General features: G+C 38.2%; 1 protein-coding gene across 1 annotated transcript in view; it reads right to left on the bottom strand.

Annotated features, from left to right (window-relative positions):
• LOC109303288 (SAM domain-containing protein SAMSN-1-like) overlaps positions 1-16,990 on the bottom strand; it is a 187,674-nt gene that overhangs the window by 152,102 nt on the left and 18,582 nt on the right. The window contains exons 2-3 of the mRNA XM_019525469.1: positions 16,005-16,142; positions 2,456-2,496 (exon numbers count right to left, since the gene is read on the bottom strand). Of these exons, the coding sequence (XP_019381014.1) occupies positions 2,456-2,496; positions 16,005-16,142 (179 nt within the window). The remainder of the gene's footprint in view (positions 1-2,455; positions 2,497-16,004; positions 16,143-16,990) is intronic.

Genomic DNA, 16,990 nt, shown 5'->3' with positions numbered 1-16,990 from the left:
CCCCCCCCCCCACACACTTCCTCTGAACATATACAAGCACACTTTCTACATAGGGATTTCTTGGCTTTATAGATATTTCTTCTGAAAATATGGTTGTTAGAGTCTCTTTCTGGAATGAAACATTGACAATATAGTCAAAGAGCCCACTGAAAAGGCCAATTGACATCTTGTAGGGATGACCTGAAACATCCCAGAGCCTTAGCAGACTTTACAATCTGGAATTTGGTGCCTCAGCAATGGACTAAACATAAGCTCTGCATCTAAACAAATTTAACATGATGCTCTCCAAAATCTAGATACACATCTTATGCCTAAATCTGATATCTCTTTTTGGCATATCAATATACAAACACACTGTGCTAATTCAATCTACCTACATCCATATGTAGCCATTTGCCTGTATAAATCACAATTAAAGAAGTATATGATAAGTCCATTTTATCTAGCTTACCCCAAAATAATTGTCTGAGTTATTGTTCTCTGGGCCACATTCAAACAGAATTTCTATGGTAGCATTCGCATATAAGCACTGAAATGGTCAAACTACTCTTAACAAAATAATCCTTAGGCACTTATGTGTGATCTTATTCTCCCTCACTCACATCTGTGGAGAACCACTGATTCATCTCTTTCAATGAGATGTCATCTGAGTTTTAACCCTAAATCATAAAAAAACTCTTTTTACAGGGACTCAAGTAGATGGAATAGGTTTGCGTTTAGGTGCCTAACAAGTGGAATAGTATCTGGCCTTGATTTTCTTCCTACTGATTAATTACTAGCTAAATAGACTGGATGAATCTTTTTGCAGTCTGCAAGTTGACAACTTGGATTATCACATTGGTGCTGTTTGCACCATGTGGTTGGTCACCTCAGTCTCATGTTACTGTTCTAAGTGATCAGAGTTACTGAAAATGTATAATAATGAAGGAACCACAAATAACATGGATATGACATACAAATAACCATGTATGTTAAACTTCATGAAATTTTTTAAATGTGAGACTTTCCTGGTAACATGGTAATTACTTGAATACAACAAATAATGCCTCATTAATCAGAATCTTTGCCTGCCGTTGAGAAATTGCTTGTGAAACAGTATTTTTACTTTTTGACAAATAGCAGAGCAAGATCAGCTACCAAAGCAATAGAGCTCTTACTGTTTCTTCAAAATCTTTGGTGTGTTAATTAGAATTTCTCAGAAAAATCTATTCATAACACTAATACTCTGAAGTTAATGCAGCCAATATTTTAAAACAAAAAACCTATTTACCACATTTACCTGAATCCAAGTTGACTTCAAGTTTAAAGATGACCCCCAATAATTAGATCCATATATAGAAAAATTATAAATTTGTTATAATTTTCCAGGCGTAGAATTGTTGGAAGGTTGTTTTAAATTTGTCTCTCCCACTGCTACAGAGGAGAAAGCAGTGGCAGGGGGGCAGCTGTCCCCCTTGCCCTCTACCTCCCACTCACTTCTTCCCCCCCGAATCCTGCCTGCCCATTCTTCAGCTCCTAAGTGCTCCATGCCCTGGGGTGGAATCTAGCGAGAGCTGGAGTCACACCTCTCAGTAAGGGAAGGGAGGGGGAAGAGGCTGCAGGGGCAGGAAGGAGCAGAAGCTATAGAGGTCAGGTAGGGGCAGGGGCAGGCAGCTGCTGTTTGTCTCACTTTGGCCCTGACTCTCCTTGTATTCAAATCCAAGAAAAGTTTCCCCCCCCATTCAGCATGGGGGAAACCCCCACTTGAGTGAATACGGTATATGATCCTATAGTATCTAGGGATTTTCCTGTCTGTTACAGACAGGCAGATTAAATCTCAGTCCAACATTCCATCAGATGAAATTTCATTTGAAATAGACCATTCTATTAATGCAATAAACTGTAAGATCAAGACAAAATGAATTTTCAAAAAATATATTCCTCTCCTCACTGAACTATTAATACTTAGAGGTCATTAGCCCAAATGATAACGTTGTCTGATACACAATTTACTTGAACCACGGTGCTGTCACAGATACACTGGATAAAATATGGTCTGACTTGGTTAATCCAAGTAATTTTGTAAACTAATTTTTTATTTGGATTAAAAACAACCCATCTTCTAAAGATTATGGGGTCAATGGTACAAACATGCCATGAAATGGGTTACCATTTCAATCTTTTAGAGAATCAGACATATGGTAAGCCAAGCTCAGATTAATGAGGACTAACATTATTTGATGTTGGATGCTCTGGTTCTGTTATTTTGAAAAGAAGCTTTGTGGACATGAGCAAATGATGTCAAAGAGCTTTAGTAATGCATTCCAAGCTTGTCACTTGTTTTCTATTCAGAGACATTAATACAGATATTATATGTAAATTAAATCACAAGTAAGAGACATAATAAAATGGGAAGGCTGAAAGGTACAGACAAAAATATTGACACTCCATGGAACTAAAAATCATCTGAACTTACTTTCTCTTTTTGGTCAGGGTGTTTTCAAAGTCAGAAAATTCCTTTAAAAATAAAGACAGAAGAGACATAATTTTTGAAAATCAAGAATGTTTATACATGTACGTAATTTAACTTACAATTAAGACAAGCAAAGTTTTATATTTTTTTCATTATTGAGTTTGATACACTTTAAAAAAATAGTTTAGCTTAGGGAGGTATTGTACCATAGAAAGATATGTAGTTAGTGTCTAAATGATTTACTTTTCAAAATTCCTGAACTGATACCAACTGAGTATGCAAGGCTCCAAAACTGAAACTTAACAATCACAACACCTAGAAAAAAATTGACCACATTGCCTTTATTAACCAGCCAATGCCATATTTCTTGTATAAAATTATTTTTATAAATATTGCCTCTCAAAAACAAAACACCTGTATAGGTTATACCTGCCCACGGCAACAGAATTTGGTTTGGGACATGAGAAGAAAGATGCAAGGTTTATGTCATTGGTTACATGCATAGGAATGAGGTTTTTTGAAAAAATAGCAAGAAACTCTGAGGAGTGAAATCCTAACCTTTTTAAAGTTAGTTGGAGTCATCCTGGGTCCTGAATTTAATGATAGGAAAGGCTCCAAAAATCAAACCAGGATAGAACAGGATATCTGATCAAGATACTCTTTTGACACCTCTTTAGACAAAATGACAGGACAATAAATCAATTTCATGTCTATTGCTGCCAGCATTGGAAGCATAAGATGGTAAATTTCCCATGATGGACGTTACTTCTACTGGAGACACAGCGACACACATTAAAGAAGGAAAAATATTTCCCCACATACCTACAGTTTTGTTTGTTTTAGTTATTTTCAGCTACTATTTTCAGTTATTACCAGCTAAACCAACATTTTTATAATTTGACCATGATAACAGTATCTAGGAAAGTAGCCCATACTATATGACAAGAATCCATAAAATAATTAAGTATAAAAAAGAGCATTTTGTTTTTGCTCTTTTCCCTTCCATTTGTGTTGTCTTTTCCCAGTGTAAAACCTACTAGAGGTAAGAAGAAAAAGGAATGGAGAGGAACAATACTTGTATTAAGCCTTTCTTGTAGACTGGGTAAGAATGGAAATATTTAATTATAGATTGGGTGAGATGTTTTAGTTGGGTATAAGAGGTCTTTTAAGTGTCTTGACGTGTGAATTTTGATTATTATACATGGGGGGGGAGGTTCCCCAAGAGTGTTATGCATCACTGGGGCTGCGCACCCAATCCAAAAGATCTGGGAGAATTCTCCTGCGTTTGTCTTCCGGGTAGAAAGACTTACCTGAGCAGACACTCACATACTAAACTCCTGAGAAGAGCAGAAAACTTACAGTGCTGATGCTGTGCAGCTACAGATCCCCTTTACAACATCTTGGGGTGATCTTCAGGCTTCCTCAGTCTGCCTGGAGACAGATGGCAGCAGTGCACAGAGCAGCCTTGACTTGCTGATCCAATCTGCTCAGGGTCAGCCTGTGTCTCCCTGCAGTGCAATGTAGGTATTGCAAAGAGGACATATTCTGCTCCCTGCTTGGCTGGAGCAGTAGAATCTAGCCTAAGTGACACACTTCGGGGAAGAAAGGGGAAAGCCCAGGAACAAAGCACCCTGGGATGCTGGAGGACTGTGCTGTGGCTTCTTTCAAAAGGGAAAGTATACAGGCATTCACCCTCCCAGGAGAAACTCTCTTGGGAGCAATTTAACCCTTGTTTTTCCCAGTTATTTTTTCCCAGAGTGGTCACTTTTGGTGATTCCCCAGTAGACTTTCCTAATAGGAACTGAATGTCTGTACATGGCCTGGGTTTGCACACAGGTATAGTACACAGATAAAAAAGTGCACAATGTTCAATATCTGCTTTGAAATATTACATGCAATTTAAGATTAATGCATTGTGGATAAAAGCACAATATTTTAGCCTTAGGCACAGGTATGAGATTGTTCTGCAGCCCTCAAAGAGATGGCTGTGTTAGATTAGCTCGGGTCCTAACATACAGGATTCTATATCACAAACCGAAATTAATAATGTACTTTTGACTAAAGCAAGGTCTGGAATTTCTCCAGATAAAAGACAATCTTCCTAAAGGTTTCAGACTTGCCCCCTCATCACAGTATCTATCAAGCAAAAATAGTGTGTCCCACAGAAAATACTACATGAAAAACTAGGGAGTTTTCATGGGTATTAATTACAGCGAATTTATGATGCTATTTCAGATACAGGGGAAGCCACAACTCTTGAGAAGAACTCTGTTTACTTTCCTCCATTTCTAGAGTTTATAGGGAATAGGTGAAAGAGTAACATGGTGTTTCCCAAGCTTTTGATACCTTGGTCGCACATTTTTTTTGGATTAAAATTGAGAGCACATATTACTCATACCCAAAAATGTGGTTTGTGTGCATATATATTTCAGAAAAGATATGGATGGGGGCCTTGAGGCTCAAAAAATGAGAATCACTGAACTAGCTAATGCCACTTACGAGTGGCAGGGGCAAGCCTTAACCCTCCTGTGTCTTGATTTTTCCACTGTTAGCCCCTTCCAGACCCCCCATTTGTACCTCAGGGTCATGGACAGCCCCTGCCAATGAGGTAGGGTCTCACATACTGGAACTATCCCCACAGCCTCTCCTGCTGGCCCCAGGAATGTGGGAGGAGTTGAGGGGGTGAGCTGGGCTGCAAAGACCAGCATTGTCCATGGACATATCTGCCTGCCAGCTGCTGCTGGGATTGGGAGAGGAAGCAGGGGAGAGAGGAAAGGAGAACATGGGCAGCACAGAGGATGCCTGAAGGCAGCCCCCAGTGGAAAAGCCACAGTTACTACTGGAGTAGTTGGGGCAGACATGGGATGCTGGACAGGGGAGGAGAGCATTTACCTCCGCACACAGGGGGTTCCTGTGGCACACTTCCATTCCTCTTATGAGACACACTTTGGAAATCATTGGAGTAACATAACCAAGAGTTCCTTATGGAAGCAGTGTCAAAAATGGCTATAAGATATCAAGGTGTTTATTTCAATACTGTTCTCTAGAAGAAGGACTGTTCTTAGGAGTCATAGGCCATAGGTCAATATAATTCAAAATTAAATACTCTACAAATCCATAGTAGCTCTTTATTTTGTACTGAGTTGTAGCTCTGCCTTGTAGCCCGCTGTTCCAAACAGCTGTTCCTTATCCAGAATCCATCTCTTTGAAATGAAAGTTGTCAATATAGATTGTTTATATTGATATCAGAGACTTTTCATTCCTAGATTAGAAATGAGGGAATGTTAAATCCAACAGAATATGGAGCGGACATTTGAAATTAACTCTGAACATCCCCCTTTCAAAGAGAGAAATACTGAACCTCTGTCTATCCATCCTTCTGGAAAGAATGAACATTTATATCTGAGAAACTTGAGGTTTCTTCTCTATTGGCAGCAAACTGCTTGCTCTTAACATGTGAGATTCATGTTTCAGAGCTCTCTTAAAATCCAGCTAGACTTTACCTGATTTAGGACATGCAGGGGTAATGAATATAGTATTATTGATTGGTACTAATTGAAAATGACAGCATAAGGATAGCAAAATGTATTCATGCCATGTCCAAGATAGATTGGCATGCTTTTCACACACACACAAAAATATTATTGTTTGCATTAGAATATCATTGTAGCTATGGGGGAATGAGATGGACTTGTACCACTTCATGAGCAAAATTCCTGACTAGGTTTTAATTGCAAAATCTTTACTGCTGTGATAGTAAAGAAAAAACAAAAAACAATGCAACTTGATTTTCAGTTCTCAGGGTTTCAGATCTCTGGCCAGCAATTACAAACAGTATATTTTTCACTTACAAATGTAAGAAAATACGCTACAGAAATCTTTTAGGAGAGCAAAAAATGAAACAGTTTATTACTACTTTCAGCCTCCATTTTAAGGGTATAATTACACTGATAACCTCCTCCTTTCCCCCACAAAAAAGACAAACCCCAACAACTTTACAGGAGAATATGCAAAGTAAATCTTTCTAAAAATCCATTTCAGAAAAACTGAATCAATATTACAAAGAAGCTAAAATATATATTCACAAAAATTCAGAAATAATGTTGTTTTTAATGGAGGCAGTCCTTCTCTGAAGTATAGAACGCTGCCATTCTTGACCATACCAAAATCCTTGTACACATGTTGTTATCATTATTATACCAATAATCCCTTTCCTAAGTATTTTCATTAAATGACTCTGATAGAAGGGCAACATTTTAAATACTGATTTAAGAAAGAATGGACTCCTTTAATGCTTGTCTAGAAAGCCTGTTGCTGTGAGAGTTGCAAGGTGGCAGGAGAGGGATGATTGTTTTAGTTGAATGGTCCTCTCTGTAGCACACCTGAAATCAAATGCCCATTATAACATTGTAGATTAAGGAAGGTACTATGATTGATTTTCATTTTGCTAGCAATAACTCTGAAAAACTGATAAGTCATTTGGCATTTTTCGGATACAGTGGGAAGCTGATGACATCATAAAAATGGGTGGAACCCATGGCATCTGACAACTGCAGAATGACAAAAAACAAATGAAATTGTCTTCGTGATCAAGGTATTCTTTTTGAAAAGGCTTAAGAAATACATCAACTCTTCAGGTAGGAGAATGAAACATCAAACCATAGAAAGTAACGATTTGAAGGATCTATCATTGATGAAATAGCCTTTATGATCTCTGTCAGATTGAACTTTTATCATCTATGTCCAGCCACCAGGGATTGTGGAGACTGGCATATCCATGGCAGGGGTGAGGGGAGTTGCCTAGGCCAAGAGGACATAGTCAGGAGGGTTAAAAATAACCCATCAGGGTCCTGGGAGTAAGAACAGCATAGCCCTGGGACTGTGGCAAGCTGGGTTTTCCCAGTGCTGGGGCTGTGCTGTGAATGTGTGTGGGGATTACTAGGTCAGGTTAACCCCTTATCAATCTAAAGTTAGTATACCTCAGAGGTGTACTAACTTTAGATTGGGCATGCTATTTTTAGGATGACCTATGCCCTGTGAACATCTGCATACAGACATTTAGAACAACTTAACTGTGGTTAGATCAATCTAAATATAACACTTACTTGTACATAGCCTAACAGGGCTCAGGCAAGTTTGCATTTTTGTTTGTTTATGTAGGATAAGAAAGAAAAAGGATGAACCTGTTTAGCCCATTCGATGCCCCTGCCATAAGGTACATAACAAACAGAAATAAAATTCAACAGCCAGCACAACACAAAACTGTTCTCCTCTACTCCTTTTTCAGATCTGATTCCTTACAAATGACCATCTTTGCAGGTCTCTCCTCAAATATCTGCATGCTCAGGTCAGCAAATCAGGACTAGTTTTGACCCATTCAATGAAACTTATTCCATGGCCAAAGGCCTCTTCTTGAGGATACTCTGCTACAAACCCAGTCCTTTACCAGAAGTGGGATCAGTTTTGAACACCTTCTCTGCCCACAGCTGCAGCAGTTGGGCAGAGAAAGAAGTGACCCTCAAGAAGAAATAGTTTACCACCAGGTGCCAACTTTCCATGGGGACTCATACAGATTAAATACATGGTATGAGCTTTGATTGACTCCCAGTTTAGCATTTAAGCACCTGGCTTAAGACCATACCAACTGAGCAGAGCACTTAAGCGTGCACACTGCTGAAAATGCATAAATAGGTCCTATAGTCAGATCTTTTCATGTGATGGGGAGCATCCTACAGAAGCTGAGTGATGGATGTAAAAATGAGAGAGAAGTACAAGTGATCAGTTAATAAGCTTAATGGCTCCCTCTAAGGTGTAGGTCTAGTAACTCATATGCTTGAAATAGCAGATAAGATTATACACAGTCCTTTGACCTCAGCAGCATTTTTCCACAGGACTTACTGGCTAAAACGTCATCCCTAATCTTGTTTTCCACTTTCAGAGACTATTTTATATATAACCATGTTGATTTTACAGCTAGCACAGTGACACAGCATTTAGTTGTTATTTTTAGTTAACTACTGAACTGAGTCCTCCTTCAAAACACAACAAAACAAACCCTACAACAAGCTGTGCAAGCCTCTTATTAATTCCTGGTGCCTCAGCAGTTTGCTTTACTGATTTAGCAGCATTTTTATTGATGTTGAATTTTAATTGGTGAAACTCAAGTGCAACATTTCTAAAATATTCCAGTTAGGGAAACTAAAATATATGACATGGGTGAGCAAGGGCCAAAATGATAGATTATTCTGTTTACTGTTGAGCATGCATCTTTAGTGGACAATCCAGTGCCATTCTGAAAAAAAAGCCTCACTGAACAATATGCAAAATGGTTTTGATGCAATTTGTACAGATTAATATCTTGGATTTTCTAATGCACATCAACAGTAAAACCCATCTGCTTCTCTAGTCTGGCTCAGTGAAAATAAACAGTTTTGTTGGACAGGTTGATTATTTTTTATTTAGTTCTGCGGCCCAACCCTACATTAAAATAATGAAGAATCTGAATCAATCCAACCACACCAAGTAAAAAAAAAAAAAAGATTAGATTGTTACTCCACCCTTGATTCTCACTCTGGGACTTAAGCAGTTTTTCAGTACGGAGCTGGATGTTGTGAATCTGTCTCTACAGTAGTTCTACAACTTAAAGGATAATCTTTATTAGTCATCTATTAGGAAGTGCCAGAATTGCAGTGTGAAGTTATATATCATATGTATGACAGTATTGTAGCTGAGCCCAAAGCTCTGAGTTCAATTAATTTACATTTTGAATTTGTTTCAGCTAAGTCCAGTTCCTACAGATAAGCATCCCTAAAACATTAGCACAACTGTTACTAACTGGCATTGTGGCTAATAGTCTCATCTGCGGAGGCTAAGGCTGTATGGACCTGAAGGCCAAAATGCTCTTTAAGGCCCCACCTACATTATGCGAGTAGTCATGTTGCAATAGAGTCCTGTAATATTGTTGTAGCCACACAACTGAAGTATCTTTTTTTGCCTACAGAGGCAGAAAAGACCTGGCAGAGCCACGTTAGAGACGAGTTTCTTTGAAGAAACAGCTACATGTAAAACATGCTTTTCACATATGCTTATTTTTGGCTAGTTATGCAGACATATTAGCAATATGTTGCTCTGTTGCTTAGAGAATAAGAAATCATATTTTTCTTTAGTCAGACTCTATGTATACGTCACTATCGTATTTCAATCTAATTATTTTCTAAAATACAGTTGAAGTGGTGTCACCCAGACAAGTTGAGGTACACTGACAAGGTAAAGGGGGGAAGCTCAAATTATTGCTTTTGCTGTTCTATGTAAAGGAAGCTGTATAATGCCCTTGCCAGAGAAATTTCCATTCTTTGTCTTGTTCAGAGCATTCACAGAGGATTTAAGTCTCTAGGGTTCTCAGGTTAGAATCTTTCACCAGCACTACGAATACAGCTTCATTTAAAAGGGGAGGTAGGTTAAAAAAAAAAATGAGAAAGAAAATTCATTTCTCTGTATGAACTCATATGCCATCTGCAACTTACATAATGGGGAAAAAATCCTCTTTCTTCAAAAAGGAAAACTCTATCACTACAAGGGATTTCAGGAGAAATACCAAATTCATTTTTTGCTCTAGATCTCTGAGATTCAAATAACCACCTGCTCTAATGAGACTTCCCAGCATGCACTATCTTGGCAATGGCAATACTGCCATCTGCACACATGTAACATGGAAACAGTTCTTTATTTTTTACAGAAACGTATATGCAACTATTTACACTGAAGAGGTAATGGTGTTGCTACTGCCCTTCCAAGGGTCTTGTGGCTGGGTGACTCCCTTTCCCTTATTTGGAAGTTCCTGCTGACCTCACCCAGAGTTCTGCAATTATGGAATACCACATTTCCTGGATGCTCTGTATGTCCAAGAGGATTCACTCTATGTCGTATCTTCCTCCTTTTTCAAACAACCTAACTATGCTAACGACATTAAAATAACAACTATTACAAACATAAACTAACACTTCTCAGTCTCCTTGGCTGTTTCTGCAATGTTCCAGCTTTACTGTATCACAGCTCGTCTTTGTCTGTGTTCTTGTCTGCATTTGACTGTTCAGTCTCCTGGTCACATTCTGAGTCAACTTGTGTCTTATTTTCAACTGGTGTCTCTGTTCCTATTTTGCTTATATCAACCCTCATTGTCAAATATTTTGAGATGTCAAAATATTTTGACCATTACACCTCTGGTCACCAAGTATGAGTGAGATGACTCCTCCTTGATTACTGTAACTTTAAATGGCCAGTGTTCCATCTTGCCAAATTTGTATAGAATCTTGACCCTTTATTGTTATTCTGCATCTTTCTGTACATTCCCAATCTTTTCCCTACTATTGTGCACTCTTTCGCAGACCCTTCATTTCTGGCCCAGGTCAGGTAGCCAAGTTTTTATATGCCTGTTCTACAGAAGTTCCACAGGTGATTTTCCACATTGCAGAAGTGTAGCTCTGTAATTAAGTAGTACCAAGCAGGGATCTTCTTCTTCCTTCATCGATTTTTTCAATAGGTTCTTCACAATGTGTATTCCACAGTCTGCCAGTCCATTGCCTTGAGGGTAATTGAGACTGATGTTTCATGATGAAAATCATACATTTAAGCAAAATATCAAAATTCCCTATTGTTGAAATTAAATTACAATTCTTGGGATCCCATGACATGCAAATATTAGTTTAATATGGCTGACAAATGTTGCCACTGTGGTAGTCTCAAGTGACATTCTGTGAAATTAGTAGAATAATCTCTCATAATCAGGTGGTCATGTCTTCCCAAACTGAACAGATCGGTTCCTACTTTGCCCATGGAATAGCAAGTTGCTTAAGGACTCTCATTGGTTCTTTTTGCTGGGCATCCCTGTACTTCTGATGTCCTCCACACTGCCTCACCATGTCTTCAATATCAGTGTTCATCTGTAGCCAAAAGATAACATCTCTGCTTCCTTTTTTTCATATGGTCATTCCCACCTGTCTTTCATGTATTCATTCTGAAATTTTCTCTCTCATCACTGTAGGAATCAGAGCCTGTATATGCTTTATGAGTACTTGTGGGATCACTGAGAGTTCATTTTAATTTTGAAATATGTGGGTCAAAAATGGTGATTTTTTTTCTTCCTTTCTTGTATCACTTCTCGCAGTCTTTCATTTTTAGCCATTTTCATCACCAGTTCATCTCAAATGCCTGGAGATACATTGCATGATGTTTTAATTATTTTGCACCAGATCATCAGATTAAGAACTACTTGATAGAAGGTGCTCATGTCTACACATGCATTAATGCACTGTAATTACTGCACAGTAAGTTTAGTACCTGTAATAACAGGCACTAAATGAACAGTAATCCATACTACTGCGCAGTAGCATTGGCAAATGTCTTTTAAGTGGCACTAATGTACAGTAGACTAATTCTACTTTCACCATGACATACTAATGCACGGTAGAATTAGTCTACTGCACTTTTAGCATCTCGTGTAAACACACCTAGTATGTTCTTAAAAGTGTGTCTGCCATCACCAAGTCATATCCAGGTTAGAGCTCCAGGGTTGTATCATACTTCTGCAATTTCAGAAATAGCTGTAGCATTCTTGGTCATGCATCTCTAATTCCTTTTCTGAATATTTCAATCAGTGGTTTGTAATCTATTTCTGCAGTAAATCTCTGACTGTATAGTAACTCACAGAATCATGTACATCCATAAGCCAGGCCACGGGTCTCTTTTTCAATTTGTACATATAATTTTTCTGCAGCTGTCATAGTCCTAAATGCACATGAGACTGGAAAACAACCAGTTCGCAGTACTGCAATAGTACTGTTTCCGATCCATCTTTTGAGTCATCTGTGAAGAATTTGAAGTCTTTTAATGGGTCAAAAAATTGAATCATGGAGTCTGGTGTCAAAAGGTATTTTAGATCATTAAATTTGCTCTTATACTGTGGCATCCAGGCCCATTTCATGCCCTTATAAACAAGATTCCTTAGGGAACATGTGAATTCTCTTTTTATTTTCAGGTTTTGCATGTTCAGTATGACCGGAACATTTGAGTCATCAGCTAATATTTCTTCTGAGGTCATTTTCTCACCAAATATGTCATTCCTGTTGTTTGAAACAGATGTTTGTCCTTATTCATTTTCAGGTTGTTAGGTCTTACAATATCCAGTACTTTTCTCAGTTGTTGTTGATGTTCAGTGACACCACACCTGCTAGACCCTCTAGCTTCTGGCTCACTGTATGGTGAAATGAGCTGAGCGTATTCCAAAAGATAGTCTTAAGAAGGCTAAATGGGGTGTTTAAAGTGAAGATCTTTGAACTCTCTGCATCCAAAGAGATTTGCCAAACACCTGTTGATGCATCTAATACACTGAAAAATTTGGCTACTGCCATCTCTGACAGAAGTTCACTTCTTGTAAGGGAAAGTGTTCTTTTAAAAATGTTTTTACTCAACTAGTCTTCTTCCACATACAAGACTGTTTCTGCACTTATTAGACATATGTTCCTGTTTCCTCTGTACATTTAAGCATAATGATTCAGTTTATTACAGCTTCTACATTTTTACCCAAATGCTAGACACTTGCTATACTCAAGCTGGTTGCCACAAAGCTGACATTTTTTATGGCTTTCCATATAACTGTGCTTGCCCAGCTTAATTTTTGTAGCCTTTTATTTGACAAGTTTCCTGAATACATTTAAAGGCATCTTTTCTGTGTCTTCCTCTAGGCCTTTTACTTGTTTTTCTGCTTGTTCTGTAGATTAGCATAAACATATTGCCTTTTCTAGTATCCAGGGTGATGGGGCCAATCCCTGATCCCCATAGTCACACCTCCTGATATGCCATCTGTGAGCTGTGATTGTGGGATCAGGGATCCTACCCGAATTGCATCCTATTGCTAGTCCAAAGGGAGCTGAAGAGCTGGGTGTTTTCATGGCTTGGAGCACTAGTCAGCTGATTGTTGTTCCCTGCTGGAGGATCACATCAGAGCCCTTCAGCTGTTCATCATGAAATGTTATACCAGTAATACTTTGGTCTTCAAAGGCTAAGGTGTTTCCCAAATTATTATTTGGGAAACAGTAGACCCCAGACCATTTACTTGATATTTTATATTTTTTAGCATTGAGATTTAATTTTTTTTCACAGTTTTCATAAGTCTGCACCTATAATTTTGCTTCTTTAGAATAGATACTTTTCAGAAAAAAGAACAGGAAAAAGAATAACATTCGTAAGTGACAGCTTAATTGATAGATTTACCCAGCATTTCAATAAATGACTATTTGCAAGGACAATTTTTTGTATAGTTGAATTCCACCCATCTTCTACATTTTTCTATCCAGCAATATGCTCTCCAAATTTTAACAAGGTGTCCATTCAGAAATGTGTTGCCTTACTCCATTACATCTTAAATTGCCTTGGTAAAATACTCTTCTTACCATGCCAAAAATAGATTGGTTTCTATGGCTTCTGTTAGTATCTGGACTTCCCTTCCTTCCTTCAGTTTCTTTTTTAGCTAATCCCTTTCTACTTCCTCTCCTCACCTTTCCCATCCTTTAGTACAATTAATATACAAGAACAAAAATTGTAAAAACAAACAAAACCCTTTTAAAATTACCCATTTGTTTTCTGAAAAAAACAAAGAACACACATAGTATTACCAAATAAAGACTCTGTTCACTCCGGGTGCTATACCTCTTTTTGCATCATTTTGCATCCTCTGGCTCAAAACGGTTGTGCTAGTTTCCACCTGGCATGAATGCTTGTTGGTGAGCAAAGTGCCCAGTTAAAGAATGAGTTCTTTTTGAGCCTTTATAAGGACAGATCTTTTTTGACTACTACTGGCATCCCATAGCTAAAGTGAGGGAGTGAGTCACTTTAGGTGGTGTCAGAGGTCAAGTAAGAAAGAAAAATATCAGGTGCCCTATAGCTGCAATGATTGAGAGGTTACTGGGGTCACAGGATTTCTCACTCGGCATATTGGTGTTGACCCCTGGGAAATATGGTAGTCATTGTACTTTTATCTAGAAGAATAAATAGGAGTTGGATTAGTATAGAACTAATAGAGTAGAATTTTGATTATAAGAAGAAATCCACGCATCTGAAATAAAACCTGATAGAGACAGGAAAGTAGAACTCATTCCTTCGTGACTGAGGTTGAAAACAAGGAGAGAAGGATGGAAGAAAGATCCAGGTGGGGAGTATTGCATAGTTCAGTGGTTTACATGATATACATGTACTAAATCTGGTTGATTGTCCTCCACAGTTTGTACATCTTTGCTACCCTTGGCCCTAATCCTGCAAACTCCCTACATGTAAGAGATACACAAGGAAGAGATATTGTAACCCTTTGCACAATCAAGTCCTTGGTTTGGGCTAACCTTTTTGTTAGCACTTTAATACTAGGTTGACCTCAGTTTTGAGAGGTAACTGGTGTATGTTAATCCCAATGCTTTACAAAGTTTGAAAATCATATCTGGCAATTCATATTGGACACAGTCAACATTGTGTTTTACTAATTAATTTTTATATCAGACCCAAACACTGCATAGATGGTTTACTGCATTCCATGCTTATGAAAGAAAAACACCCAGGTTTTAACTGGGTTTGTTTCTAAGAAAGATTTTGGTTAGTTTTTGTTGCTCTAGTTTTATTCATTATAAATACAAAGCAATGGTTTATATTACTGAATGCCTTTCATTCCCAGTGATCCCAAGAGTGTTTTATTAGCAGAGCAATAACTTCAAAATGCTGGCACCACAGGGGGTGAAGGAGAACAAGTATTCTGCACAGAGCACAGTAGTGAGAATAGTTACCTAATTCTTTCCTATGCTCAACTATATGAATAATCAATCCAAATGAAAGACCACTTGGATTTTGGTCTCTACACTTCTATTCTCAGTACTACAGCATTCACAAAGTTAGTGAGCCCACATCTACTATATTGAGCCTAAATCAACATCAGTGACATTATTCCTTCACCTCTTCTGGTCCACCAAATTCTCCTTTTTCCCCCTGTATGACTATCCTCTGGTTGTCTGTACCTTGTGCTAGTTTGCAAACCAGGAGGTCTCCCAATTGTACCACAGTTTTTGACATGGCACAATGTAACATTAGAAGAGCTGGCTGGATTACATCATTTTCCCACCAGGAAAACTGCAACATTTTTTCCCCATTCTTGCCTAATTTTTTCTTCATTTTCATTTGTTTGTTTTGTTTTGATGAAATGCTGGCATTTTTTCCCCCAACAGATATCCAAGACCTCATTTATTTTAATTTCTTGGGTGTTTAGTCTCTTGAAGATGATCTGAATAATGCTGAAGAAGATAGAAATGTGTTGAGAAGGAAAATAGGACAGATTCAACAACTGTATCAATATCAAAGGATACCACTTATAAGCAGATACAATAACATAGTCTAATTTTGTAACAATAAAGTGTTTAACAAACCCACTCCAAAGCAATCTCTGTTGGAAAATATACACAAAACAACTGATGGTTTTGAATAAAGTGCATTGGGTACTTTACACTTTATTTTTACTCACCAAAGACATGGATCTGTCTGGTGGGCCCCATTTCACATAAGTGGTCAGTGGAGTGCTAGACCTGCTGTCAATGCTCATAGTGTCCTTGGACTCTTGATGCTCTTGGACTGGCTCATATAAGCTATCCATGGAACCTTCCTGAAATGCACAGATGCACACATCATTAGCCATACATGCACATACATGAATGAAGAAAAAGGAAAGCTAAAAGCTTCTATGAATCACAAAACATATCAAAAGTAAGAATCACCTGAGTGACAAGTGTCATTTTTCATAAGATCCAGACATTTTCTGTTTTTCCTTTACAGAAATGATCACTTATTCTGAGGCAACAGCAAGACATTAGAACTTGTTACCTAAATCATGACATTGTAGGAGACTGCTACAAGTTTACAAGGGCAGACAGAAGTAGAGCAAACCATCCATTCTATAGAACCATTCTAGAGAATATAAAGAAGCCAACTTTTCTTCTTACATGGGTTTGAAGGAGTGAGCCAAGATAGAGTGTAAGGACATACGGTCCTTCCTGTATATTCTCAGTTTATGTTTAATTGAAGAAGTCTAAAATGTCTACCCTTTAAAAGGAGAGAAAAATAATTTCAATCTTTCAGTAATCATGGGCCAGACTTCCAAAATCATGACAATGGCTAAACATAGAATGATTTTGAGAAACGAAAACATGTATTTTCATCCAGCTTGTTCAGTTCTTGGCTTTCATGTTTCTAAGCTTTTCTCAGCAACTTTCAAACACCATTTTATTTGTTTTAAATGTTTTAAACCAGGGCTGGGCAAAATATGGGCCACGGGCTGGATCCAGCCCTCAAGGCCATTCTATCCGGCCCACAGGGCGCCTAAAAAAATTTGGAAAATTAATATTTCTCTGCCCTTGGCTCCTGTAAAAAATGACAGGAACCAAAGGCAGTAGGACCCATGGGAAGCCCAGCGGGCTCCAACAACAGCGGCGCCCCCCTGGCCCCACCCCCCAG

This window comes from Gavialis gangeticus, unplaced genomic scaffold (assembly GCF_001723915.1).
Source record: "Gavialis gangeticus isolate Ggan-Ray unplaced genomic scaffold, GavGan_comp1, whole genome shotgun sequence".
Lineage (NCBI taxonomy): Eukaryota > Metazoa > Chordata > Crocodylia > Gavialidae > Gavialis > Gavialis gangeticus.
Note: the sequence above shows the minus strand (reverse complement) of the source record. Positions and strands in the feature narration are given on the sequence as shown.